General features: G+C 42.3%; 2 protein-coding genes across 3 annotated transcripts in view; both read left to right on the plus strand.

Moving 5' to 3' along the window:
* The first annotated feature begins 75 nt into the window (after nucleotides 1-75).
* The window catches only part of dhrsx (dehydrogenase/reductase X-linked), a 31,972-nt gene continuing 8,963 nt past the window's right edge, over nucleotides 76-23,084 (plus strand). Inside the window, exons 1-4 of one of the 2 annotated variants that reach the window (XM_036952408.2) lie at nucleotides 76-460; nucleotides 12,192-12,299; nucleotides 12,751-12,819; nucleotides 22,274-22,375. In XM_036952408.2, coding sequence (XP_036808303.1) covers nucleotides 12,245-12,299; nucleotides 12,751-12,819; nucleotides 22,274-22,375 — 226 coding nt within the window. In that variant the 5' untranslated portion in view covers nucleotides 76-460; nucleotides 12,192-12,244. Of the gene's footprint in view, nucleotides 461-7,476; nucleotides 7,694-12,191; nucleotides 12,300-12,750; nucleotides 12,820-22,273; nucleotides 22,376-23,084 lie in introns of those variants that run through there. The other variant, XM_036952407.2, reaches the window with a different exon arrangement.
* Nucleotides 7,474-11,418, plus strand: LOC110495899 (E3 SUMO-protein ligase ZBED1). The gene is made up of 2 exons (XM_021571416.3): nucleotides 7,474-7,693; nucleotides 8,952-11,418. The coding sequence occupies exon 2, from the start codon at nucleotides 9,004-9,006 to the stop codon at nucleotides 11,083-11,085; it is 2,082 nt and encodes a 693-aa protein (XP_021427091.1). The 5' UTR covers nucleotides 7,474-7,693; nucleotides 8,952-9,003; the 3' UTR covers nucleotides 11,086-11,418.

Raw genomic sequence — 23,084 nt, forward strand, 5'->3', positions numbered from 1 at the left:
GAGGATGGTCAGTGTTGTCTATATGTAATGATTTATAATCATATTTGTGTTGCTTCAGTGAATGTTGAGGTCTCTAAAGACAAATGTATAGGCCAGTGGATGCCAGCGAGTCTGACTCTTCAAGTTGGCACGCATCAATGCAGATTCCAAGGAGGACTAGTTCGGGTGTTGTAGAGTGCAGATAACGTGTCCATCATTTCATTCATAAGAGCCGGAGCAACAGAGCCCGCTTATTCGTCCTCGTTTTCTTCGCTGCTGACATGCAGTCTTTCTTGTCTCCATTTAACAAGGCGATCTTAGTGGCTTTGTTTATTTTTGCCATCTTACTCATTCTTTATGTAATACTATGGTATATATGCCGAGACGTGGATTGCGACCACGGTATCTGACGCTTGTCGTGAGAAAAGCAGACGATACCCTGACTTTGGCTTATACGGAGACGCGCCAGGGTGACCCTTTGGTAAGTCCACAGGCGCGTCTTGACCGCTCTGACCATGAGCTCAAGGTGCATCATTTAACCAACGGTAACATGGAATTCGTTTGTATATCTTGGTGATGTTGAGTGCAATATGTGCAGTTCCTTTTATGTGTATCGTGTAGGCTGAATACCCTATTCAATTTGATCTCCAACGTGTTGCGCCACATTCGTGTTAGCATGAGGTAGGCTATTGCAAAGCTGGGGAAATGTTTCCCTTAATTACTATTGGTATTCATAGTAATATTTTATAATTCAGTAAAACGTATATTAGTGGAAAAGCTGCTATCGTGTGACAAAGAAGGCGGGAAGGCGGTTCTGGCTACACGTTTTTGAAGCATCTGTGTCACCCTTTTCCCCCTCGCTCGCAAATGTCCCGTTATTGGTCATCCAACAAAAACACCGTTGACAATTCATAGAGACATGAGGAGGCACCAATAACATTTAAAATTATATTTAATCATTCTGGTTCTGATTCTGATTTTGCTTCATCCACAATTGGAAAGTGTGATGGGGATAGATGGGATTGATTTTATTCTATGAATATTTCAATTCTGCGGAATGTCCTGTAAATGCTTACCTTTAAAACAGCTCTGCTTTTTTTTTTTTTTCATTTGACCTTATACCGTGTCCTGTGTATCCAACATTAGATGTATTAACATTGCAATAACAAAATCCCAACCATCTCTATAAATATTTGCATTGAAATCAAAGATAAGCTTTTTGATGCAGACACTCGGCATATAGCCTATTCATATTGTTGGATAACAATTTAGGCCTACTGCCCCCAGTAGTCTATTCTACAATACATCAAAAATATTATTTAGTAATCCCACTCAGTCTGAACTTCCCACTCATGCTGAAAAAAACAAGGTTCTTAAATGGTTCTTCCTCAGCTTTTAAGGTTCCTTGGATAACTCTTGCATGGATAAAGAACAGTTTACTTAAGCATGGGGTTCTTGATGTGGATCTACTGTTCTTCATAATTCTAAAATCTTCTTGAAATAAATGGAAGCCTGCATACATTTAAATGAGAGTTAAATGAACACTCAGTTGTGTAAAATAACCCCAGTGCTGGTGTTAATAACCAGAGTTTAACCAAAACCATGCAATACAGGACAAAAAGTATGTGGACTCCTTCTCGTCAAACATCCCCCCCCCCCTTTTTTTTTTGCTGCCCCAACAGCCTTCACTCTTTTCCACTAGATGTTGGAACATTGCTGCAGGGACTTGCTTCCATTCAGTCACAAGAGCATTAGGGAGGTCGGGCACTGATGTTGGGTGATTAGGCCTGGCTCGCAGTTGGCATTCTAATTCATCCCAAAGGTGTTTGACAGGGTTGAGGTCAGGGCTCAGTGCAGGCCAGTCAAGTTCTTCCACACTGATCTTGATTAAACCATTTCTGTATGGACCTCGCGTTGTGCACAGGGGCATTGTCATGCTGAAACAGGAAAGGGCCTTCCCCAAACTGTTGATTTTTTTGCATATATTACTTTCAGTTTTGTACAGCAGCTTCAAACAGCTGTAAATACAATATTTTGGTTATGAAAACTATATTTCACAGCTGTTTAGATAGTATAATGATTCTCTACACTATACTTGCTTGTTTTGTCACTTAAATTAGGCGAACTATTTGAATTTTAGCAACCAGGAAATGGCGGTGACATTTCTGCATAGCGCATCTTTAAGGTATTTAATTTTAATGACAAGATATTCACTTAGGATCTCACTTTATGAAGGCCACAGGACTTAATATGAAAGAATGCAACAACTACGTCTCTGTCATTAGCAAAAAAAATCGCTTGAAAGGCACCATTGGAAATATGCAGATCAGGCTTAAAACCATACAGCAGGGCTATTCAATTACGGTCCTGGAGGGCCGAGACATTTCTGTTTTTTTTCTTCAAAGAACCTTCTCATTTATGGTTCTTCAAAGACCCTAAAATGGTTTTCTCATGGCTTCGCTCTCAAGAACCTTATTTGGTTCCAACTTGCACCTTTTATTTTTAATGGTGCAGTCTGAACTGACTGGGTACATCCGAAATGGCACCCTATTCCCTATGTAGTGCACTACTTTTGACTAGAGCTTTATGTAGGGAATAGGGTGCAATTTGGGACGCAGAGGAGAGGAGACCTCTAAAAAGGAGACCTCTAAATAGAGAGAAATGTGTTTGCATAACACTTTAAAGTTGGAGCTTACCCACCTGCTCTGTTCTAGCCTAGCCTACTGCTCTATAATTCCAGTAAAGGTAAACCTGAAGTTTGTCAATCCCTCAGGGGGCCTTCATGGAATGAGCTCCCTGCTGTTTGACAGAACACAAAGACGGTGCACTTTCCTGACAGTGTAAACAACATCATCGAAACACACAACAATGGGTTGACTTGATTTGACTGTAGACTGTCTGCCAGTGATGCTGTCTTGTAACTTTTCAAGGACCGTGTTTAATAACCAAAATCTGAAGCATTCTATCACTATGACACCGGCGAGTCAGTCACTCTAAAATGCTATTTGGAGAACAGTAAAAACAAGCAAAAATGGCCCCAGCCATTATCACCGTGGCTGCTGTAGCTTCATTCAGTCGATCTACAAATACATAGTCTATTAGCTATACAATTAGCCCCTACACATTAACTCACATTAACTCAGCACCGGGATTAAAAACTATAATTTAATACAGAAGGATCTCTTAGCAAAAAAAAAGTATTTAATAAACAAAAGGTTAACAAATTCCTTTGCTTTACAGAAAAAAAGTTTGTACAGTTGTACAGCTAATTTCCTGCAATTCTACACATTTTGCCATTATTTATGCCATGTTAATATGTTATCTGAGTGAAAGTAACTAACAAAATCAGTTGGGGCCCCCTGGAGGTCAGAGGTCCGGGGCAAGTGCTCCCGAGTGGCGCAGCAGTCAAAGGCACTGCATCTCAGTTCTAGAGGTGCCACTACAGACCCTGGTTCAATTCCAGGCTGTATCACAACTGGCTGTGATTGGGAGTCCCATAGGGCAGTGCACAATTGGCCCAGCCTCGTTCGGGTCCGTCATTGTAAGTAAGAATTTGTTCTTAACTGACTTGCCTACTTAAATAAAGGTTAAATAAAACAAGTGTGCCCGGTCAGAATTACGCCATAATTACTACAAGTTTAGATAGCTGACTAGACTATTTAACTACTCAAAAACAATTACTGGTATTGGCTAATTGAGTGAAGGTCATGGCTAATTGAGTGACTGTCAGTGAGTAACAAGTAACAACAACTCATGATACACAACCAATTTTCGAAATTGCACCTTGTGTATTCTATTATTCTAACTCTCAACACTAAGACCTTGAGCGAGTTCCTAAAATAAAATAAAAATGACAGATGTCCAGACCTCTTATGACCTCTATGGCAATGGTTCTCGTGTTTTAATGAGCTGGCTAGCTAGCTAATGGTAGACAGCTACCAAGCTAGCAACAAACCAACACATTGTCTTGAAAGTATATTTTAGTTACATGGCTTGCTACTAAGATATTCTCAATACATTTTTAAACATGTTTATTTTGGTGCAAAAAAAATGTACAGGTAACGTTGCTATTTGGACCAGGCTGTTGCGATGTCATGCAGACTGCCGTTTTTGTGTTTCTAGATTGAATGCGTGCCAAAGACAGTAAGATGAAAAGCAACATTTATACTGAGGACTTTTAAATACATTACGGCAATCCAGTAGCGGTGCATTGGTAAATCACTGCCATATTACAATCTATGTGTTAATTGCATTGTTTGCTCTATAACCTTTTAGTTCATATGCCTTGTGATATATAGGCCTAAGGCCAAAACATATTGCATGTAACAAACCTACATGACCTACAGCCTGGTCAAGCAAGGTAATGTTTCCAACATTTTCAGACCACAAAACAACTGTTTCTTTAGAACCACAGAGAGTCGCAAAGAAAACAGGAGCTGCCTCCACTATTCCAGCACCATTTCAACATCATATAATAATCACCTATGCTTAGTCTAATACAGTGACAACTAAAATATACCAAAAGTGATTTAGTCCAAACAACGTAAGCTAAATATGATGTGGCTATCCATGGTATTGATTTCTGTGTGTGTGTGTGTGTGTGTGTGTGTGTGTGTGTGTGTGCGTGCGTGTGTGCGTGCGTGTCAAGTAGAAAAGAACATGTTGACTCAGCCCACTTGTAGAGAAATGCCAATACCATCCTCCTCTTTCATGTTGTCTGAACAGTCTATGACTCTTGTTATGTATTTCACGCTTTTAGTTTTTGTTGTCCTACGCTAGCTGGCTAAGATACGTGCTCACTAGCCCAACTTCCTTTCATGGGCAACGATACGCCAGTCCAGCTAGGTAACATTAGCATACTACATCTAGCTATATGTTGAACTTCCATTCTCTCAGGCCAGGGGCACAATATATTAATTTATGGTTGGATCAGAACCACCGTTATAATCATTGACCAGTACGGAGAAATAATCCTTGGATAATTTAAGAAAGGGACAATTTTAGCTAGCTAGCTAGCCACCAGAGGACAACAACACAACGAGATGCAACAATTCATGTTTTCTCTGTCAGGAATGATGTTTGGCTTGTGATGTGATTAGCCTTGACACTTTTTTTGTTGGTGCACCAGGACCATTCACAGCTGTACTCACTCAGTTTAGCTCAACACTGATTGGCTATGATTTTATTTGTCACATGCGTCGAATACAACAGGTACAATAGACCTCACAGTGAAATGCTTACTTACAAGCCCTTAACCAACAATGCAGTTTTAACAAAATACCTAAAAAAGTAAGACATTTAAGTAACAAATAATTAAAGAGCAGCAGTAAAATAACAATAGCGAGGCTATATACAGGGGGTACAGGTACAGAGTCAATGTGCGGGGGCACCAGTTAGTCGAGGTAATTGAGGTAATATGTACATGTAGGTAGAGTAATTAAAGTTACTATGCATAATGCTCGCTGACTTCCCTTGCATTCAATGCTATGGGCGGCAACAACGTCATACTCTTTCTGACCTTACAGCAGCCGACAGATACTCTGCACATACTGAGAAAGAGGGACGCTGTTTAATTCGCCCGAATGCTTTCTCCGGTGAGATACATTCAGCCTCTTGTGAATTGAAAGAAATCTATGAAGCACAGAGAGACGAATATTAAATTATTTTGTATGTTTTGTTAGCCTCGCTTCACTTGGCGTCCATGCATACACGCCACTGCCGCAATCATCACTAGGTCAGTAGGCGGAAAGAAAAGTTGGTGGAATGCTACAGTTTGCGGGTTTTTGTCTCTACTGAAAGGGATAAACTAGAGGTACCCAAACATTTTGGGCCCATGACCCCATTTTGATATCAAAATGTTTTCACGACCCACCATGTAAAAAAAAGTGATGTAATCAACGGCCAATGTAATCAACGGCCAATGTAATCAACGGCCAATGTAATCAACGGTCTATTACAAATCAGTTTGACTATACTTTTGACATGACTTCAATCTGAAGGAAGTATGGGGTTGAAGTGACTGAAATGCATCAGAATGGTATTGGGAAGTTCAGAAGACAATTATTTTGTATGACCTTCTTTGTAGAAAAGGACATCATCATTGATAAATTACTTTTTTCCCCAGTCTGATTTGGTGCCTGGTCTTGTCCACTCTGTTCTAATTAGTCCTGCTCGGATTGTGGGCATTGTAGAGGGAAACAGAAGACACATAAGATAGAGCCACATTTGTACTGTAGGAAGAAAGCAGAAACCGCTCTGTTTATTACAACTGCATCTAGTGGCTACCAGAGGTTACTGACGTAACCCTGGTTCTATGAACCATGCGCAATGATTAAAAAACGTATTTTAGAGTTTCTCTCGCAACCCCATTTTCAAATCAGGCAAATCGCGACCCTTAGTTTGGGAAACGCTGGGATAAACTGATAGACTCCTGTGTGATCTCGGCACCAATGTAGGCAAACCGACAGGGTCTATCAGTCCAGGTGGTTTGCTTGACTCAAGACTTTGTTGGACTGAGCAAAAGCCTAAATCTTGGCGTTGCCACAACGCCTTGGGCCTTAGGCAATATTATGTACATGAAACCTTCCTTCGATGATAGTGTGGTAAATTGAGCCATTTTTTGCATTCAGCATCACACCGCCAAGGGAAACATAGTATTCTTTCTAACAAAGATATCTACATATATTTCAGGATGTTATGTATCACTGGATACACCTAACACCTAACAAACACTTTGTACTTTTTTAAAAACACTTTCAACATAGGCCAAGCCCTGTTGTTACCTCATATCCCAGTGATAATGCCTTGCATTACGCTTAGGAAGAAAGCACTTCAATTTGCTCAACTTGCCATTGGCTCAACCATTGGCTCAACCATTGGCTCATTTAGACTATATTAGCCCACACATCTACAAAGATGCACTTTCATGTTAGGTTTAGGACCTCATATAGAAGCTTATAGAGACCCCACCTGATGTATATAACAATCTTAAAGTATCTAATTTGGTTTAGATACAGTACAAGCATCATGAAACCTCTAACACAATACATTCATTTGACATTTGAAAAAAAAAGTTTAATGTGGTTAATTCCTTCGCAGACTCCGTGAAATTATGACCTCTTCCTTAATATTTGGTCAAATGATTAATTTTGTGTATGGTTTCCTTGAAGCAAGGGTGGGTCAATTTACCCATTTGGCTCAATTTACCCCACTCTCCCCTATAACAGAAGTGAACCTCAAGTATTTTCGACTAGTCAAAGCCTTACAATCAAAGCCAATGCTTCATTTTAAAAATGATTTATAAAAATGTATCGGGCTAATATTGTATAACTGGATTTGTGAAGTAAGAAGTCTAAAAAAAATCAATACTGACGATGTTATATTTGATGCACTGTACAGACCGTGAGATGAGATTAATAAGGGTAGGCCTTTTTTTTCTCTCTCCGCCAGTTGCGTGCCCTACTCGTGATACAGATTTGAGGGGGCAGAACTAATGTCAAGGGTCGGAGCGCGCTTCGGCGCACTCACAGAGCAGGAGGAACTTAAGCGAAGCACAAGTGTGCAGAGTAGCACGGAATCCAAGGACTGAAACACACGAAGAGACCTGGCACAGATATGTGGCTACTGTCTTTCATTTTACCAATTTTGAGGCTGTATTTAGTGGGAGTTAAAGTTCTTCTGTATCAACTGTTCAACAAGTCATTTACGTTACCAGGTTAGACTTTTCTGTTCATCCCCGTATTCATTACAGATATTGAATGCAGCTGTGATTATCACTTCTCCTAGCCTATAACGTTAGCTGCTGGCTAGCGCTGCCTGTTAACGTTAGCTACTTAGCTAGCTAGTGAAGGCTTTCAACAACAATAGCCAATTTGACTGAGAATTGACTAGCAAACGAATTAATATCAAAATGCAACCACTGTTTAACAAATTGTTAAGGAATTGAAATAACTGTCATAAAATTAAGCTGTAAGTGTTATGCGATAGTTGACTGCTACTGTAATTTACCTATAGCCTTTATGTTGTTAGGATATATGATCTGCTTTCCATAACCAGTATTTTCCAGCACAAAATATTAATTATATATCAGCATTCCATTTCACAAATGCACACAACCCCAGACCTAGGCTACTTTAATCATACATTTGAGTATAGTGTTTGCATGCTCACGGATTCTCCCACAATAGTAGCCTATGTCTGTAATGGGAATGGGTTTTTGATATTTTCCTATGCACATTTTCAAAATTCATAGTGTGCCATAATACCATGCCTTGTAAAGTGAATCACACGTCATGATAATCTCACTACATGTCTTCATTGCCTTGTGTGAACTATAGTGCTTTTGGAAGGATAGGGGTAATCAATGACCTTTAGCCCAGATTCCCCCTTATTCACATCACATCAGAATGTCGCAATCCTCTCATGTGAACTTGTAGCTTAGCCTGTACTGACACAATAGCAGTGTTGTATTATGTCTTGTTATAGAAAAGACCAATTAGCCTAAACCTCTCAAACATACCTAAGCATGCAAAGAATCCAGTTGCCTCATTTAGGTCCTAAGCTGTACTGAAGTTAGTTTTAGCCTTGGCAAAAGATGCTTGTGTAATTGGACCCTAGGCTTTATGGTGAGAGACTGGGTCAGGCAATTTTCAGTATCCCAATCAAGATAAGACCGGCTAGTAATTAGAGAGATGATTGGATCAACAAAATTGTCAATACTCAAAGCAGATTGCATTGTGTCCCCTAGATTTATGTTTAAGGTGACGCAATGTTCTCCACAGCAGTGGAGAGGCAAGCTCATTCTGTACTGGCTCTTAGAATATTTTATTTAGAGAATAGGTTGAATTACAAATAAGAAAAAACGTAGTTATAGCCTATTAATTACTGAGGTAAAAGCCACTATCTGACATTTTCTTTTCCTGTTGTTGACCTTTTGTTATCTCATGCTACCTTTATCTCACTGCCTTTGTTAGGTACTCAGTAATGAGTGAAGGCACCTAAAAGGATCATTGTCAAAGGAACAAAATGGAGGCCAAAGGTGCTTCCTCATCTAATCTCCACCTTGTTGCACATCCAAGGGCAAAAAGTAAAGTATGGAGGTATTTTGGCTTTGACACCGATGCAGACGGGTGTATACTACACTGGAGGAGGATCTACTGTCGCATATGTATGACTCAGATAGCATATTCCGGGAACACCTCCAATCTCTCGTACCACCTGGAGAAGAACCACCCAGTTGAGTTCTGTGAGTTTGTGAAGAGCAACACGGAGCAGATGCGTGAGGCGGTCGCAACGGCCTACTCCAAGATAAAGACTGAACCTATGCAGCAGCAATGTCAGGAAGCCATCCTGAAGCAGAGCCCAGCGTTTGAAAATATCAACCGACGGCATAATGATCTGACGTCTGCGATCATCAGCTTTGTCTGTGAAGGGATGTACCCTGTGTCTGTGGTGGAAGAACCCACCTTTCAGGCCCTCTTAAGGACTGCAGATCCAAGATACTTGCCCCCTAGCAGAATCGACGTAGCAATGAAGGCCCTACCACAGAGGTACAATCAGATCCGAGATGCAGTGCTGGGTGAGGTGGCAGGGGTGGTGAACTGTGGTGTCTCAACTGACCTTTGGCAAAGCCAAACCCAGAACAGGACCTACATCTCCCTGTCCATGCACTCTCTGAACCAAAACGGACTAGGTTCTGGTTTCTCCATGAGTACCAAATGCCTGAAAACTTTTGAAGTTCCAGAGGACAATACCGCTGAGAATATTACCAGAGCATTGTACGAAGCATTTGTCGAATGGGGGATAACTCACAAAGTCAACGGTGCCACCACTAACGGGTCATTGGACATTGTGAAAGCTTGCTCTCTTCTGGATCTATCCGTGCAGATGCCTTGCCTTGGCCACACTATAAATCGAGGGATGGATGAGGCCTTTCAGCTGCCCAGAATTGACTGCTTTTTGGGACGTTGCCGCAAACTTGTTGATTATTTCCAACAGTCCGTGATGGCTATGTATTTGCTGCGAGAGAAGCAGAGGCAGCAAGGCTTAGCCCAGTGTGTCCTCATCAGAGACAGGGTCCGATCCTGGGTGACCACACTGACTATGCTCCAGCGCCTGAAAGAGCAGCAGGCCATTATCAGTGTGGTACTCATGGAGGACAGTGACAACCATCAGCTGAGTTTCAAGGACAGTGAATGGAACATGGTTGAGGGCTTGATTGGAGTTCTGCAACCTTTCAAACTGGTAGCTGACATGATAACAGACTGTAGGTATCCGACCATTAGTATGGTGAGGCCTGTCCTTCACATGCTGCTGAACACAACCCTCAAGGCCAAAGAAGGGGACGCAAAAGAGGTTGGCATGGCCAAAGAGGTAATCTCCAAGGTGTTGTCCAGCACCTACCCGCAGACGTCTGAGATTGCAATGTTTCTCAACGTTGCCACTTTCCTGGATCCCCGTTACAAGAGGCTTCCTTTCCTGTCCCCCCACGACCGCTCCCAAGTGGAGAGTAAAGTCATTGAGGAGGCCAAAGCCATTCTTGAGAAACAGAGGAATGAGAATGTGGTCACAGATGAATTGGCTCCTCTTTCTGATGAGCCACCCAACAAAAAACAGACTCTTGACAAACACTCTCCTTCATGTAGCAATGCAGGCAACCCTTTGGCTGTGATATTTTGCCAGTCAGGCAATGACGAGAACCAAGAAGAGCTACACGCTCAGGTCGTGGAAGAGCTGAGCAACTTCAAATCCCAGAAGATCCTGGGTCTCAACGAAGACCCTCTCCATTGGTGGTCGGACCGTATGGGCTTATTCCCTACTCTCCCCAAGGTGCTCCAGAAGTACTGGTGTGTCCCCGCCACTAGTGTCCCCTCCCACAGACTGTTCAGTTCCTCAGGGACTTTCTTCTGTGGGAAGAGGAACCGCCTCACCCCGGCACATGTAGACCAACAGGTGTTTCTCTATGAAAACTCACGGCGCTGCAATGAGGCTGAACCTATTGAGGATGACTCAGGGGAATGGGGCTTGGGACTGGAGCAGGACTCTGGGTCAGACCATGGAATAACTGGGCAGGCCACTGCCCACTACCAAACAGTTACAATACCCTAATCCTAAAGGAAATACTTATCAAAATAATATATACTGAGGGCATTTAGTTGTTTACTAGTAAAAAAGGATTTATGTGAGTGTAACATCTGGTCAATTTTCTATTTCTGATCATGCTGCAATTTTATTTAATTAACTATTTGATGTAGGGCTAAATGGCTTTTTTTTGTCCCAATGTTCAAGTAATTTCTGAGTCATTGTTTGCTTTGCTCTTTGAAGTCCTTGGACTGTTTTAGATGTCTTTACAGTACGTTTGAGATTAGCTTTGATGTGCCAAGCTTTGTTATCTGTACTGAACTCTCAGAAGAACATAAAGTATATCCTATATAACTTGAATCTCTGCTTGCTCGTGTTCATTTTGTGTTCAATGTGTCCAATACAACTTCCTCAGATGAGTCCTGATGGTACTACGAAGGTATCAACTTGCATTTATAGGCTTCTCCTCAGTGTTACAGTTTTTTGGAAACTAAATGAGCAACGAACTGCTCATTTAACCACTCACCAGCCGCCACAGCAAATGTGATACAAATCTGATTGGCAGAAATGTAATAGAGTTGAAATCTCAACCGTCCTGTTTACCCTCGGTGCATAGATAAGCACTGTGGCTCTAATTTTAGTAATGCTAAGCTGTCTGGCCGCGTGCAAGCTGTGCTTTGTGTGCTTGTTGCACAAAGTCATTTTATCTTCAGGGGCAGGAACTGTTGTTGTCAAGCAAAATGGATCTATGTGTCATCGATAATGAAGAGCTCTTCCTTCTCCCTTCATGTTTCAGGACTAGAGGTCGTTACGGACTTATTTACCAGTGACTCACTCAACTTCAGTCCGACTCCACACCGTACACTTTGATAACTGCAGATTATAGCCCAATGTAATCTCTGACCCAACACAAATTGCCCCGAAATGGAAGTACTGTGTGTTTTTTTATAATGGGCAAAACAAAATGGAGTCAGCAGAATTATGTTTTGATTGCCCGTAATTGTGTTGTTCTCAGTGATATGTTGGACTGGATGGAATAAATACGCCTGTTTGTATCATCCCATAGATGTTCCATTGTGTTGCAAGGCGATGGCAACATATGGACCTTAGTTTTCTTTCTCTTCCTCACACAGTTTTGCCCAAACAAAATGGAAGGGTTGCCATAGTGACGGGGGGTGCCCGAGGAATGGGTTATGAGACTGCAAGACACCTGGCAAGCCTTGGCATGCATGTGGTTATAGGTATTGTACACACACCCTTTGGTCATGACTCCGTAATCTCCCAAATCATTCTAAATTGCTCAATCCAACATAGTTGAAGCCTGTGTGCTAACATCCTTAGGTTAATGTTTTGTTGAATTGTAGCCTAAGTATAGTTGCACTGATTTTCACTACAGTACATAGGGAATCTTTGATACGTTGTGAACACATTCCTGCCTAAGGCAGTTATTTCCTAACCTAATCAAATTTGACTCCTCAATCAAATTTAATAGGGTTTTGCAAAGAAATCATTATTGACATAATAGTGGCACTGCTTCAATGAAACCCAAATCAGTAGTATAGGTTTAGTCTTTCACTCTGCTCTCCCTGGTCTCTATGATGAGGGAAGGATACTTGCTGCTCCAGAGTACCCCATTCATTCATCCCTCCATCCATCCTATTTTTTTCCCCTAATCATTCCCCTCTCCTCCAGCTGGGAACTCTGAAGAGGAAGGCCTGCAAGCTGTGAAGAAGATCCACGAAGAGGGCAGCGAGGGGAAAGGTAATTTTCTCATGACTGTTTCCCTTATAGCCTCTCTCTCCCGCTCTATCTCTCTCCCTCTGTCTCTCTATCGTTTCCACACAGCCATTGCAGAATAAATAGGCTACCTCTCAAATAGGTCTGCTCGTATATACACAGGGAGTAAGCTATTCAGACATAGGCCAATGTACATGAGTGCCCTGACTTTTAACTGTGTTTTCCGGGGTAAAAAAATTGGGTTCGTGCTGGTAAGAGTAAACCACTTCTCCTGCTTTGTAACAGAGGGAGGATGTCTGTTCACCTGCACCTTGTCTGAGGCGGCTTGGACGCCAGAGTCCATTCCAAAAGCAATTATCTAAAGGTAGCAGGTTTTCTCTTCAATTCCCATTTTTATTCCCCCGTCCCTCCTTCCCTTAAATGTACTTTTTACATTTATTTTGATAAAAGCAAAGCCGTGTCTCGAGTGGGAGCAGGGGAAAGGCGAGGGAGATGTTTGTCTGTGCTTGTGTTTGATGAGTACGAGGAGGAAAGCAAACTGCTGCCAACCAGTCTCAGTTTCATTGTCATGCAGATGTGATTTAAAGAGGCTGTTTGGAAAGAAGGGAAGGCAGCATCTTTTGATCCCAAGCAGGCAGCTTCTCTCTTCCCTTCCTCTCTGGTGCTGAAATGACTGATCATAGCACAGCTCCAGTCAGCCAGGGTAACATCACTGTTATGTACGCCCTGCTACACAGAGTAATGATGACAGACGTGGGAATGAGAAATGGGCCTGTTTGTATTAAGAACAGGAAATGTCGCCCTGGTGCATTGAATCCGCCCCAGCCCTGGCATGCACTGTCAGGCAAGCGGTGTTTAGCAAGCCTCTTAACAAGTTGTGTGGGAGGCAAAATGGTTAGAGTTCCGACATAAACAGGATATCTGATTGTCTTATATAGTGTGTACTGGTAGGCCTGAGAGCCAATAACAATGTCTGCCACAGAGATGCATTTCTGAGCTAATTTTTTTTGTATATGTGTATTTCATGCCCTCTCCATATCTGAGCACGTTTGGTATTAGCTCTATATGTCAGTTTGTCCTCGTCACCCAACATACAATCCATATCACTGTGTTTGCTGTCTAAGATTGGATGGTTGAGAAAATGTTTGTGTGGCATGTCACCAGGAATTCTCCTCTGACTTTTGTAGGGCCAGAATGTCTAACCTTGCTTCATCAGCAGCATACGGAGACAGTAGAACAGATTTGTGTGTTGTCAGAATGTGTTTGCTAAATCGCCAACCAGGCAAGACAATGCTTAGAGACAGTAGCTTCAGGTCCTATTAAGCCTAATTTATTCTGCCCCCTCAACAGTTTAACCCTGTTCCTTATTCAAGACTGTCTGCTTTAAAGACGTCTCTGCATAAGAGGGGAAACGCACCAGGGCCCGGTTTCCCGTAGTGATGGAACGTATTTAACCTTTATTTAGATAGGCGAGTCAGTTAAGAACAAATTCTTATTTACAATGACGGCCTACCCCCGGCCAAACCCGGACGACGCTGGCCCAATTGTGCGCCGCCCTATGGGACTCCCAATCATGGCCGGTTGTGATACAGCCTGGATTCGAACCAGGGCGCCTCCAGCTCTGAGATGCAGTGCCTTTAACCGCTGCTCCACTCGATGTAACATGTGTTTCCCAAAACCCCACGCAGAGAGAACGGTCTACTGATAGGATCAAATGAAAGGCAGCGCTGCTCTCGGATCAGTTTTCTCCCTTTCAAATCTTACCTTAATTGTAGAATTATTCCACAATACTGACAGTTGATCACAGCCTATGAAATACAACCTATAGCAGGGTTCCCCGACTGGCATTCGCACAGAGGGTGCTTTCATTTGTGAGCAAACAAATAAATAAATGACTAAAACCACCAGGAAATCAGCTCCAGGTGATTTTAATTTTAAAAATCTTTTCCCAAGTATTCCCACACATAATACAGAGCCATGGGATGTAAGCAAGGTTTGAAATTATTATGTTTAGTCAAATATATATGTTTGTCAATTTGCAGCATTCAAATGATTTGTAATTATGTTCTGGCCTACGACCATCCACTCAAGAAAAAATCTATTTGATCCCTGACCTATAGCTACAAATATTTAGCCGGCTTATTATAATGCTTACCCTATGTAATCTATGCAGAGATACTCCACCTCAAGAATTGCATTTGGCGACACACATACTCAGGCTGACTGGCTCTCGTTCAGGAAAATGAGAAATAAGTGCACTCACGCTATCCAGAAGGCCAAAGTTAGTTACTTTAAGGAGCAGTTCTCTCTGTGGGTCTAACCCCAAGAAGTTCTGGAAGACGGTTAAAGACCTGGAGAATAAACCCTCCTCCTCACAGCTGCCTGTGTCCTTTAAAGTTGATGTGGTTGTTACTGACAAGAAGCACATGGCTGAGCTCTTTAATCACCAATATATTAAGTCAGGATTCCTATTTGACTCAGCCATGCATCCTTGCCCTTCCAACATTTCCTGATCTACCACTACTTCTAATGCGACTAGCCCCAATGCTCAACCCTCTTTTTCCCCCGATACAAAGTTTTTCCCTGCAGACGGTCACTGAGTCCGAGGTGCTAAAGGGGCTCCTTAAACTTAACCCCCAAAAAACATCTGGGTCAGATGGTTTAGACCCTTTCTTATTTAAGGTTGCTGCCCCTATCCTCGCCAAGCCTGTCTGACCTTTTGAATCACTCTCTCTCCTCTCTGGGGAGGTTCCCATTGCTTGGAAGGCAGCCACGGTTTGTCCTTTATTTAACTTCTTGGAACTCTGGGGGCGGTATTTCATTATTGGATAAAAAACGTTCCCGTTTTAAGCGCAATATTTTGTCACGAAAAGATGCTCGACTATGCAGATAATTGACAGCTTTGGAAAAAAAACACTGACGTTTCCAAAACTGCAAAGATATTGTCTGTGAGTGCCACAGAACTGATGCTACAGGTGAAACCAAGATGACATTTCAAACAGGAAGTGCCCCAGATTTTGAAGGCGCTGTGTTCCAATGACTCCTTATATGGCTGTGAATGGGCCACGAATGAGCTTAGACTTTCTGTCGTTTCCCCATAGTGTCGACAGCATTGTGTGACGTATTTGTAGGCATATCATTGGAAGATTGACCATTTTACACTACATCTACCAGGTGCTCGCTTGGTGTCCTCCGTCGCAATTATTGCGTAATCTCCAGCTGCGTGTATTTTTCCGTTTGCTTCCGAGGAGAAACCCAACTGCCACAATGATTTATCATCGAATGGATATGTGAAAAACACCTTGAGGATTGATTCTAAACAACGTTTGCCATGTTTCTGTCGATATTATGGAGTTAATTTGGTAAAAGTTCGGCGTGGTAGAGACTGCATTTTCAGATTTTTTTCTTAGCCAAACGTGATGAACAAAACGGAGCGATTTCTCCTACAAAAATAATATTTTTGGAAAAAATGAACATTTGCTATCTAACTGAGAGTCTCGTCATTGAAAACATCCGAAGTTCTTCAAAGGTAAATTATTTTATTTGAATGCTTTTCTTGTTTTTGTAAAAATGTTGCCTGCTGAATGCTAGGCTTAATGCTATGCTAGGCTATCAATACTCTTACACAAATGCTTGTGTAGCTATGGTTGAAAAGCATATTTAGAAAATCTGAGATGACAGTGTTGTTAACAAAAGGCTAAGCTTGTGAGTGAATATATTTCTTTCATTTCATTTGCGATTTTCATGAATAGTTAATGGTAATGAGCTTGAGGCTATGATTACGCTCCCGGATACGGCTTTGCTTGACGCTAGAGGTTAAAGGGGGAGATCAAGCTGATCCCAACTGTTATAGGCATATTTCTATTTTGCCCTGTTTATCAAACGTGTTGGAAAAACTTGTCAATAATCAACTCACTGGCTTTCTTGATGTCTATAGTATTCTCTCTGGTATGCAAAGTTTCCGCTCAGGATATGGATGTGTCACTGCAACCTTAAAGGTCCTCAATGATGTCACCATTGCCCTTGATTCTAAGCAATGTTGGGCTGCTATATTTATTGACTTGGCCAAAGCTTTTGATAGGGTAGACCATTCCATTCTTATGGGACAGCTAAGGAGTATTGATGTCTCTGAGGGGTCTTTGGCATGGTTTGCTAACTACCTTTCTCAAAGAGTACAGTGTATAAAGTCAGAACATCTGCTGTCTCAGCCACTGCCTGTCACCAAGGGTGTACCCCAAGGCTCAATCCTAGGCCCCACGCTCTTCTCAATTTACATCAACAACATACAGTGGGGCAAAAAAGTATTTAGTCAGCCACCAATTGTGCAAGTTCTCCCACTTAAAAAGATGAGAGAGGCCTGTAATTTCCATCATAGGTACACTTCAACTATGACAGACAAAATGAGAAAAAAAATCCAGAAAATCACATTGTAGGATTTTTAATGAATTTATTAGCAAATTATGGTGGAAAATAAGTATTTGGTCACCTACAAACAAGCAAGATTTTCTGGCTCTCACAGACCTGTAACTTCTTCTTTAAGAGGCTCGTCTGTCCTCCACTCGTTACCTGTATTAATGACACCTGTTTGAACTTGTTATCGGTATAAAAGACACCTGTCCACAACCTCAAACAGTCACACTCCAAACTCCACTATGGCCAAGACCAAAGAGCTGTCAAAGGACACCAGAAACAAAATTGTAGACCTGCACCAGGCTGGGAAGACTGAATCTGCAATAGGTAAGCAGCTTGGTTTGAAGAAATCAACTGTGGGGGCAATTATTAGGAAATGGAAGACATACAAGACCACTGATAATCTCCCTCGATCTGGGGATCCACGCAAGATCTCACCCAGTGGGGTCAAAATGATCACAAGAACGGTGAGCAAAAATCCCAGAACCACACGGGGGGACCTAGTGAATGACCTGCAGAGAGCTGGGACCAAAGTAACAAAGCCTACCATCAGTAACACACTACGCCGCCAGGGACTCAAATCCTGCAGTGCCAGACGTGTCCCCCTGCTTAAGCCAGTACATGTCCAGGCCAGTCTGAAGTTTGCTAGAGAGCATTTGGATGATCCAGAAGAAGATTGGGAGAATGTTATATGGTCAGATGAAACCAAAATATAACTTTTTGATAAAAACTCAACTCGTCAAGTTTGGAGGACAAAGAATGCTGAGTTGCATCCAAAGGACACCATACCTACTGTGAAGCATGGGGGTGGAAACATCATGCTTTGGGGATGTTTTTCTGCGAAGGGACCAGGACGACTGATCCGTGTAAGGGAAAGAATGAATGGGGCCATGTATCGTGAGATTATGAGTGATAACCTCCTTCCATCAGCAAGGGCATTGAAATTGAAACGTGGCTGGGTCTTTCAGCATGACAATGATCCCAAACACACCGCCCGGGCAACGAAGGAGTGGCTTTGTAAGAAGCATTTCAAGGTCCTGGAGTGGCCTAGCCAGTCTCCAGATCTCAACCCCATAGAAAATCTTTGGAGGGAGTTGAAAGTCCGTGTTGCCCAGCAACAGCCCCAAAACATCACTGCTCTAGAGGAGATCTGCATGGAGGAATGGGCCAAAATACCAGCAACAGTGTGTGAAAACCTTGTGAAGACTTACAGAAAATGTTTGACCTCTGTCATTGCCAACAAAGGGTATATAACAAAGTATTGAGAAACTTTTGTTATTGACCAAATACTTATTTTCCACCATAATTTGCAAATAAATGAATTAAAAATCCTACAATGTGATTTTCTGGATTTTTTTTCTAATTTTGTCTGTCATAGTTGAAGTGTACATATGATGAAAATTACAGGCCTCGTTCATCTTTTTAAGTGGGAGAACTTGCACAATTGGTGGCTGACTAAATACTTTTTTGCCCCACTGTAGCTCAGGCAGTAGGAAGCTCTCTCATCCATTTATATGCAGATGATAGTCTTATACTCAGCAGGTCCCTCCTGGATTTTGTGTTAAACGCTCTACAACAAAGCTTTCTTAGTGTTCAACAAGCTTTCTCTTCCCTTAACCTTGTGCTGAACACCTCCAAAACAAAGGTAATGTGGTTTGGTAAGAAGAATGCCACTCTCCCCACAGGTGTGATTACTGAGGGTTTAGAGCTTGAGGTAGTCACCTCCATACAAATACTTGGGAGTATGGCTAGATGGTACACTGGCCTTCTCTCAGCTGCAGGCAAAGATTCAATCTAGACTTGGTTTTCTCCATTGTAATTCGCTCCTCTTTCACCCCAGCTGCCAAACTAACCCTGATTCAGATGACCTACCTACACATGCTAGATTACGGAGATGTAATTTATAGATCGGCAGGTAAGGGTGCTCCCGAGCGGTTCTTTACCATTCGGCTATTAGATTTACCACCAATGCTCCTTATAGGACACATCACTGCACTCTATACTCCTCTGTAAACTGGTTATCTCTGTACCCGTCGCAAGACCCACCGGTTGATGCTTATTTATAAAACCCTCTTAGGCCCCACTCCCCCCTGTCTAAGATATCTACTGCAGCCCTCATCCTCCACATACAACACCCATTCTGCAAGTCACATTCTGTTAAGGATCCCCAAAGCGCACACATCCCTGGGCCGCTCGTATTTTCAGTTCGCTGCAGCTAGCGACTGGAACGAGCTGCAACAAACACTCAAACGGGATAGTTTTACCTCAATCTCTTCATTCAAAGACTCGATCATGGACACTTACTGACAGTTGGGGCTGCTTTGCGTGATGTATTGTTGTCTCTACCTTCTTGCCCTTTGTGCTGTTGTCTGTTCCCAATAAATAACAAGCATTTTCAATGGCAAGTGTAGTGACGATGGATTTGTGAAACAGTCCCGAGATTTAAAGATGATCCGACAAAGTTCTAACAATGAATTTAACCTCAATGGTTTTGGGAAGCCGGGCCCAGAACTATGGACGGCCGCGTGCCTCTGACCAGAATATCAGCAGTCGATTTCCCGATGATTCTACAAAACGTCAAAAATAGCTCGTTGAGAACCCAGCAGGTGAGCGCGATAACACACCGCGATGTGGGCAAAAGACAGGACATCCACCGCTGCTTTTAGCTGTTTGTCGTCGCCGTGTCTGAGCCTTTGTCCATATGACACATTTTGGTGTGATACTGCTGGACCACAACCACTGTACAATCAACCTGTTGTTTACGGTCATCTAGAAACGTGCTGTATCTGCTGGTGTTTTATGATCATTGCCGTGTCACAGCAATAAAAGTTGGTGACTTTTTTTTTGAAAGTGTCAGAAAGCCCAGCGGTTTAGTTTGCGACACCAGTGGCTGCATCCATCTCCTTTAACAACTTCCTGACTTCCATACCTCCTTTCTGCAACGGAGAGTGAGAGACGAATCTCATGCCAATAGACATCCTGCTGATTTACCATCCAATCTGCCTTCTCCTCCTCCTCTTTCGGAGCAGCATCAATCTATCCTATAAGCTCCTATAAATAATTGTGGACGATCAATCTCTTATCAGAGTTGCAGCCGGACGGTCAAACTAGCAGCCAGCCTGTTTCCAGTCCTCTGTCCTGTTTATGTACAGCAGCAGTTGGAACTGGTCAGGGAGAGAATGTAATTCAGGAAGATGGCAGTATTTCAACACGTCTTTGGATGAGACGTCTTTGTTGATATTCCAGATGGCACGACGCCTTCTAGTCTGTGTCCTCCAGCTGGCTCTTTGGCACTGTGACTAGTCTAGAGGATACCCTACTTTCCTTCATGACAGGTCTGGCACCGTGACAAAGCTCTGGCACTAGAGATGGATTGGAAGAATATTTACTACAGTATGGCTATTTTTTCCAATGAATTATTGTAATCTATGCAAATATTGGTCAATATTGAACAGTGATTAGAATAGAGAGCGCTTATTGGGGATTCACACATTCTCAGTGAAGTTATTTTATTTTTTATGGATATGTTCATTTTCGGAGGATAAATTCACCGTAAAATCCTAAGAGCTTGATATTTTCGAGAGTTGAAGTGTTTGAGAGGAAGAAAGGACGGAGGAGAAAGGGAATAAATATGCATTTGTTGGGATATTTGTACGGTATTAGATTAATTGAAGCCTATAACCACCATATAGTTAGCTTACTCATACAAGGGACAAAGAACAGCCTCTCTGTAGAGCTAGCTTCAGTCATGACATTCTTGTTCCTGTCTCATTATAGCGATGACTTTTAAAATGCTTTGACTTCCTGTAATTAGGATTTAATGTGGCCCTTTTTATGATGGAGCCGTGGTCAAGAAGTGTATTTATTTCCCTTGCACTGTTATGCAGATGAGTAAAGTTCAGTCAAGCTCTCTGTCCACTCTGTCACTTCCTGTGGTGATAAATAAACACGCTATCATTTGGCCCATAAGAATGATTCCTGCATACACAATTAACTCTCCACCTTTTCTTGTAACAACGTTTTGGCGGTTATAGTTTCCATACCAGGGAATATTAGATATACATCTACCCGTGCTTTGTGCTCTTTTATTCAACTGCCGATGAGATCGTGTTTAATTCATGCCAGGTTACTGAGTGTATTGCCATAATGTAATCTACCTTGTGTTTTAGTTTTTGTCTCACGGTTTATAGTGTACTACTGAATGAGACCATAGCTTATCATACAGCTGCTTAATCCTTCAGGGGGAAAGGAAGTAAAAGATTAGGATTTGCATAATTAGGATTCCTGAGATATTAAAAGCCAGGAGAGGACTCTTTTTCCCCACTGCAAAGTTTTTCCCTGCAGACGGTCACTGAGTCCGAGGTGCTAAAGGAGCTCCTTAAACTTAACCCCCGAAAAACATCTGGGTCAGATGGTTTAGACCCTTTCTTCTTTAAGGTTGCTGCCCCTATTATCGCCAAGCCTGTCTCTGACCTTCTTAATCACTCTCTCTCCTCTCTGAGGAGGTTCCCATTGCTTGGAAGCCAGCCACAGTGCGTCCTTTATTTAAACGGGAGATCAAGCTGATACCAACTGTTATAGGCCTATTTCTATTTTGCCCTGTTTATCAAAAGTGTTGGAAAAACTTATCAATAATCAACTCACTGGCTTTCTTGATGCCTATAGTGTTCTCTCTGGTGTGCAATCTGGTTACCGCTCAGGTTATGGATGTGTCACTGCAACCTTAAAGGTCCTCAATGATGTCACCATTGCCCTTGATTCTAAGCAATGTTGTGCTGCTTTTTTAAAATGTACTTCTACTCATTGAAAGTCTTTGCAATAATCTGTCTTGCAGTTTATGGACTGGTATGATCACTTTACTGTCTGTCAATGGTTGATGTAAAACTAAATGAAAGGATGATGTCCTGACCTGTGTTAGTACTACTGTAGCTAACCAGACATAGCATTATTAGCATAGTTAAATTGTAATATTTGTTTGTGATTTGTTGATGCTATAAGTTAGATGCCGGTATATTTAGGAATAGAAGAATGTTAATGTTGTTTGTGTGTTTTTGGGTTCTGTTCACAGTGGAATTTCTGATCCTGGACCTGTGTTCCCTAAAGTCGGTACGGCAGTTTGTCCAAAGGTTTAAAGCCAGGGCTCTACCACTTCACGTCCTTGTGAACAATGGTACTTATACACCAAACAACCTCTTTATTCAATACACCACAATATTCACCTTTAAAGAGAATCGTAGCATAATTATTTCATCTGAAAAATCAAGCAAACACTGGTTGTCGTCAACCCTTGAAAATACAGTGTCTCATGGTCCTAGGGGGCCTCCGAAATGGCACCCTATTCCCTATGGCGCACCGCTTTTGATCATAGCACTATGAGGTAGTGCTCTGCTATAGGAATATGGTGCCATTTCAGGCGAAGCCCTATTGTGTAGTCCTCCAGGGCAGTTTGCTTGAACAAAATAGCTTTTATTGAGAGAAGGTCTTTGGAGACTCCGGTACTGACTGGCTTGGGGTAACAGTCAGCCGCTCTCTGCCCACAAACAGGCTGAATTAATAATTCACCAGTCTGCAAGATGCTCTCAGCAGCTAACATCACATATCACACCCGGCTGATAGATAATGGATAGTAGATGCCGAAGGTAGGACATAGGGCAGACGTTAGTGTCGTCCCATTGAGAGAGTAATGATAGGGAAAGGTCATCGCTACACAGACCCAGGATGGGTCCCAAACGGCACCCTATTCTCTATATAGTGTGCTACTTTTGACCGGGAACCGTAGGGCTCTGGTCAAATGTTCTGTACTAAATACAGAATACGGTGCCATTTGGGACGCAGGACCCTATAGCATTCTGATTTCCCTGAATTCCCCCCCCCCCCCC

Source organism: Oncorhynchus mykiss, chromosome 18 (assembly GCF_057628025.1).
Source record: "Oncorhynchus mykiss isolate SJ-2025 chromosome 18, ASM5762802v1, whole genome shotgun sequence".
In the NCBI taxonomy this organism is placed as follows: Eukaryota; Metazoa; Chordata; class Actinopteri; order Salmoniformes; family Salmonidae; genus Oncorhynchus; species Oncorhynchus mykiss.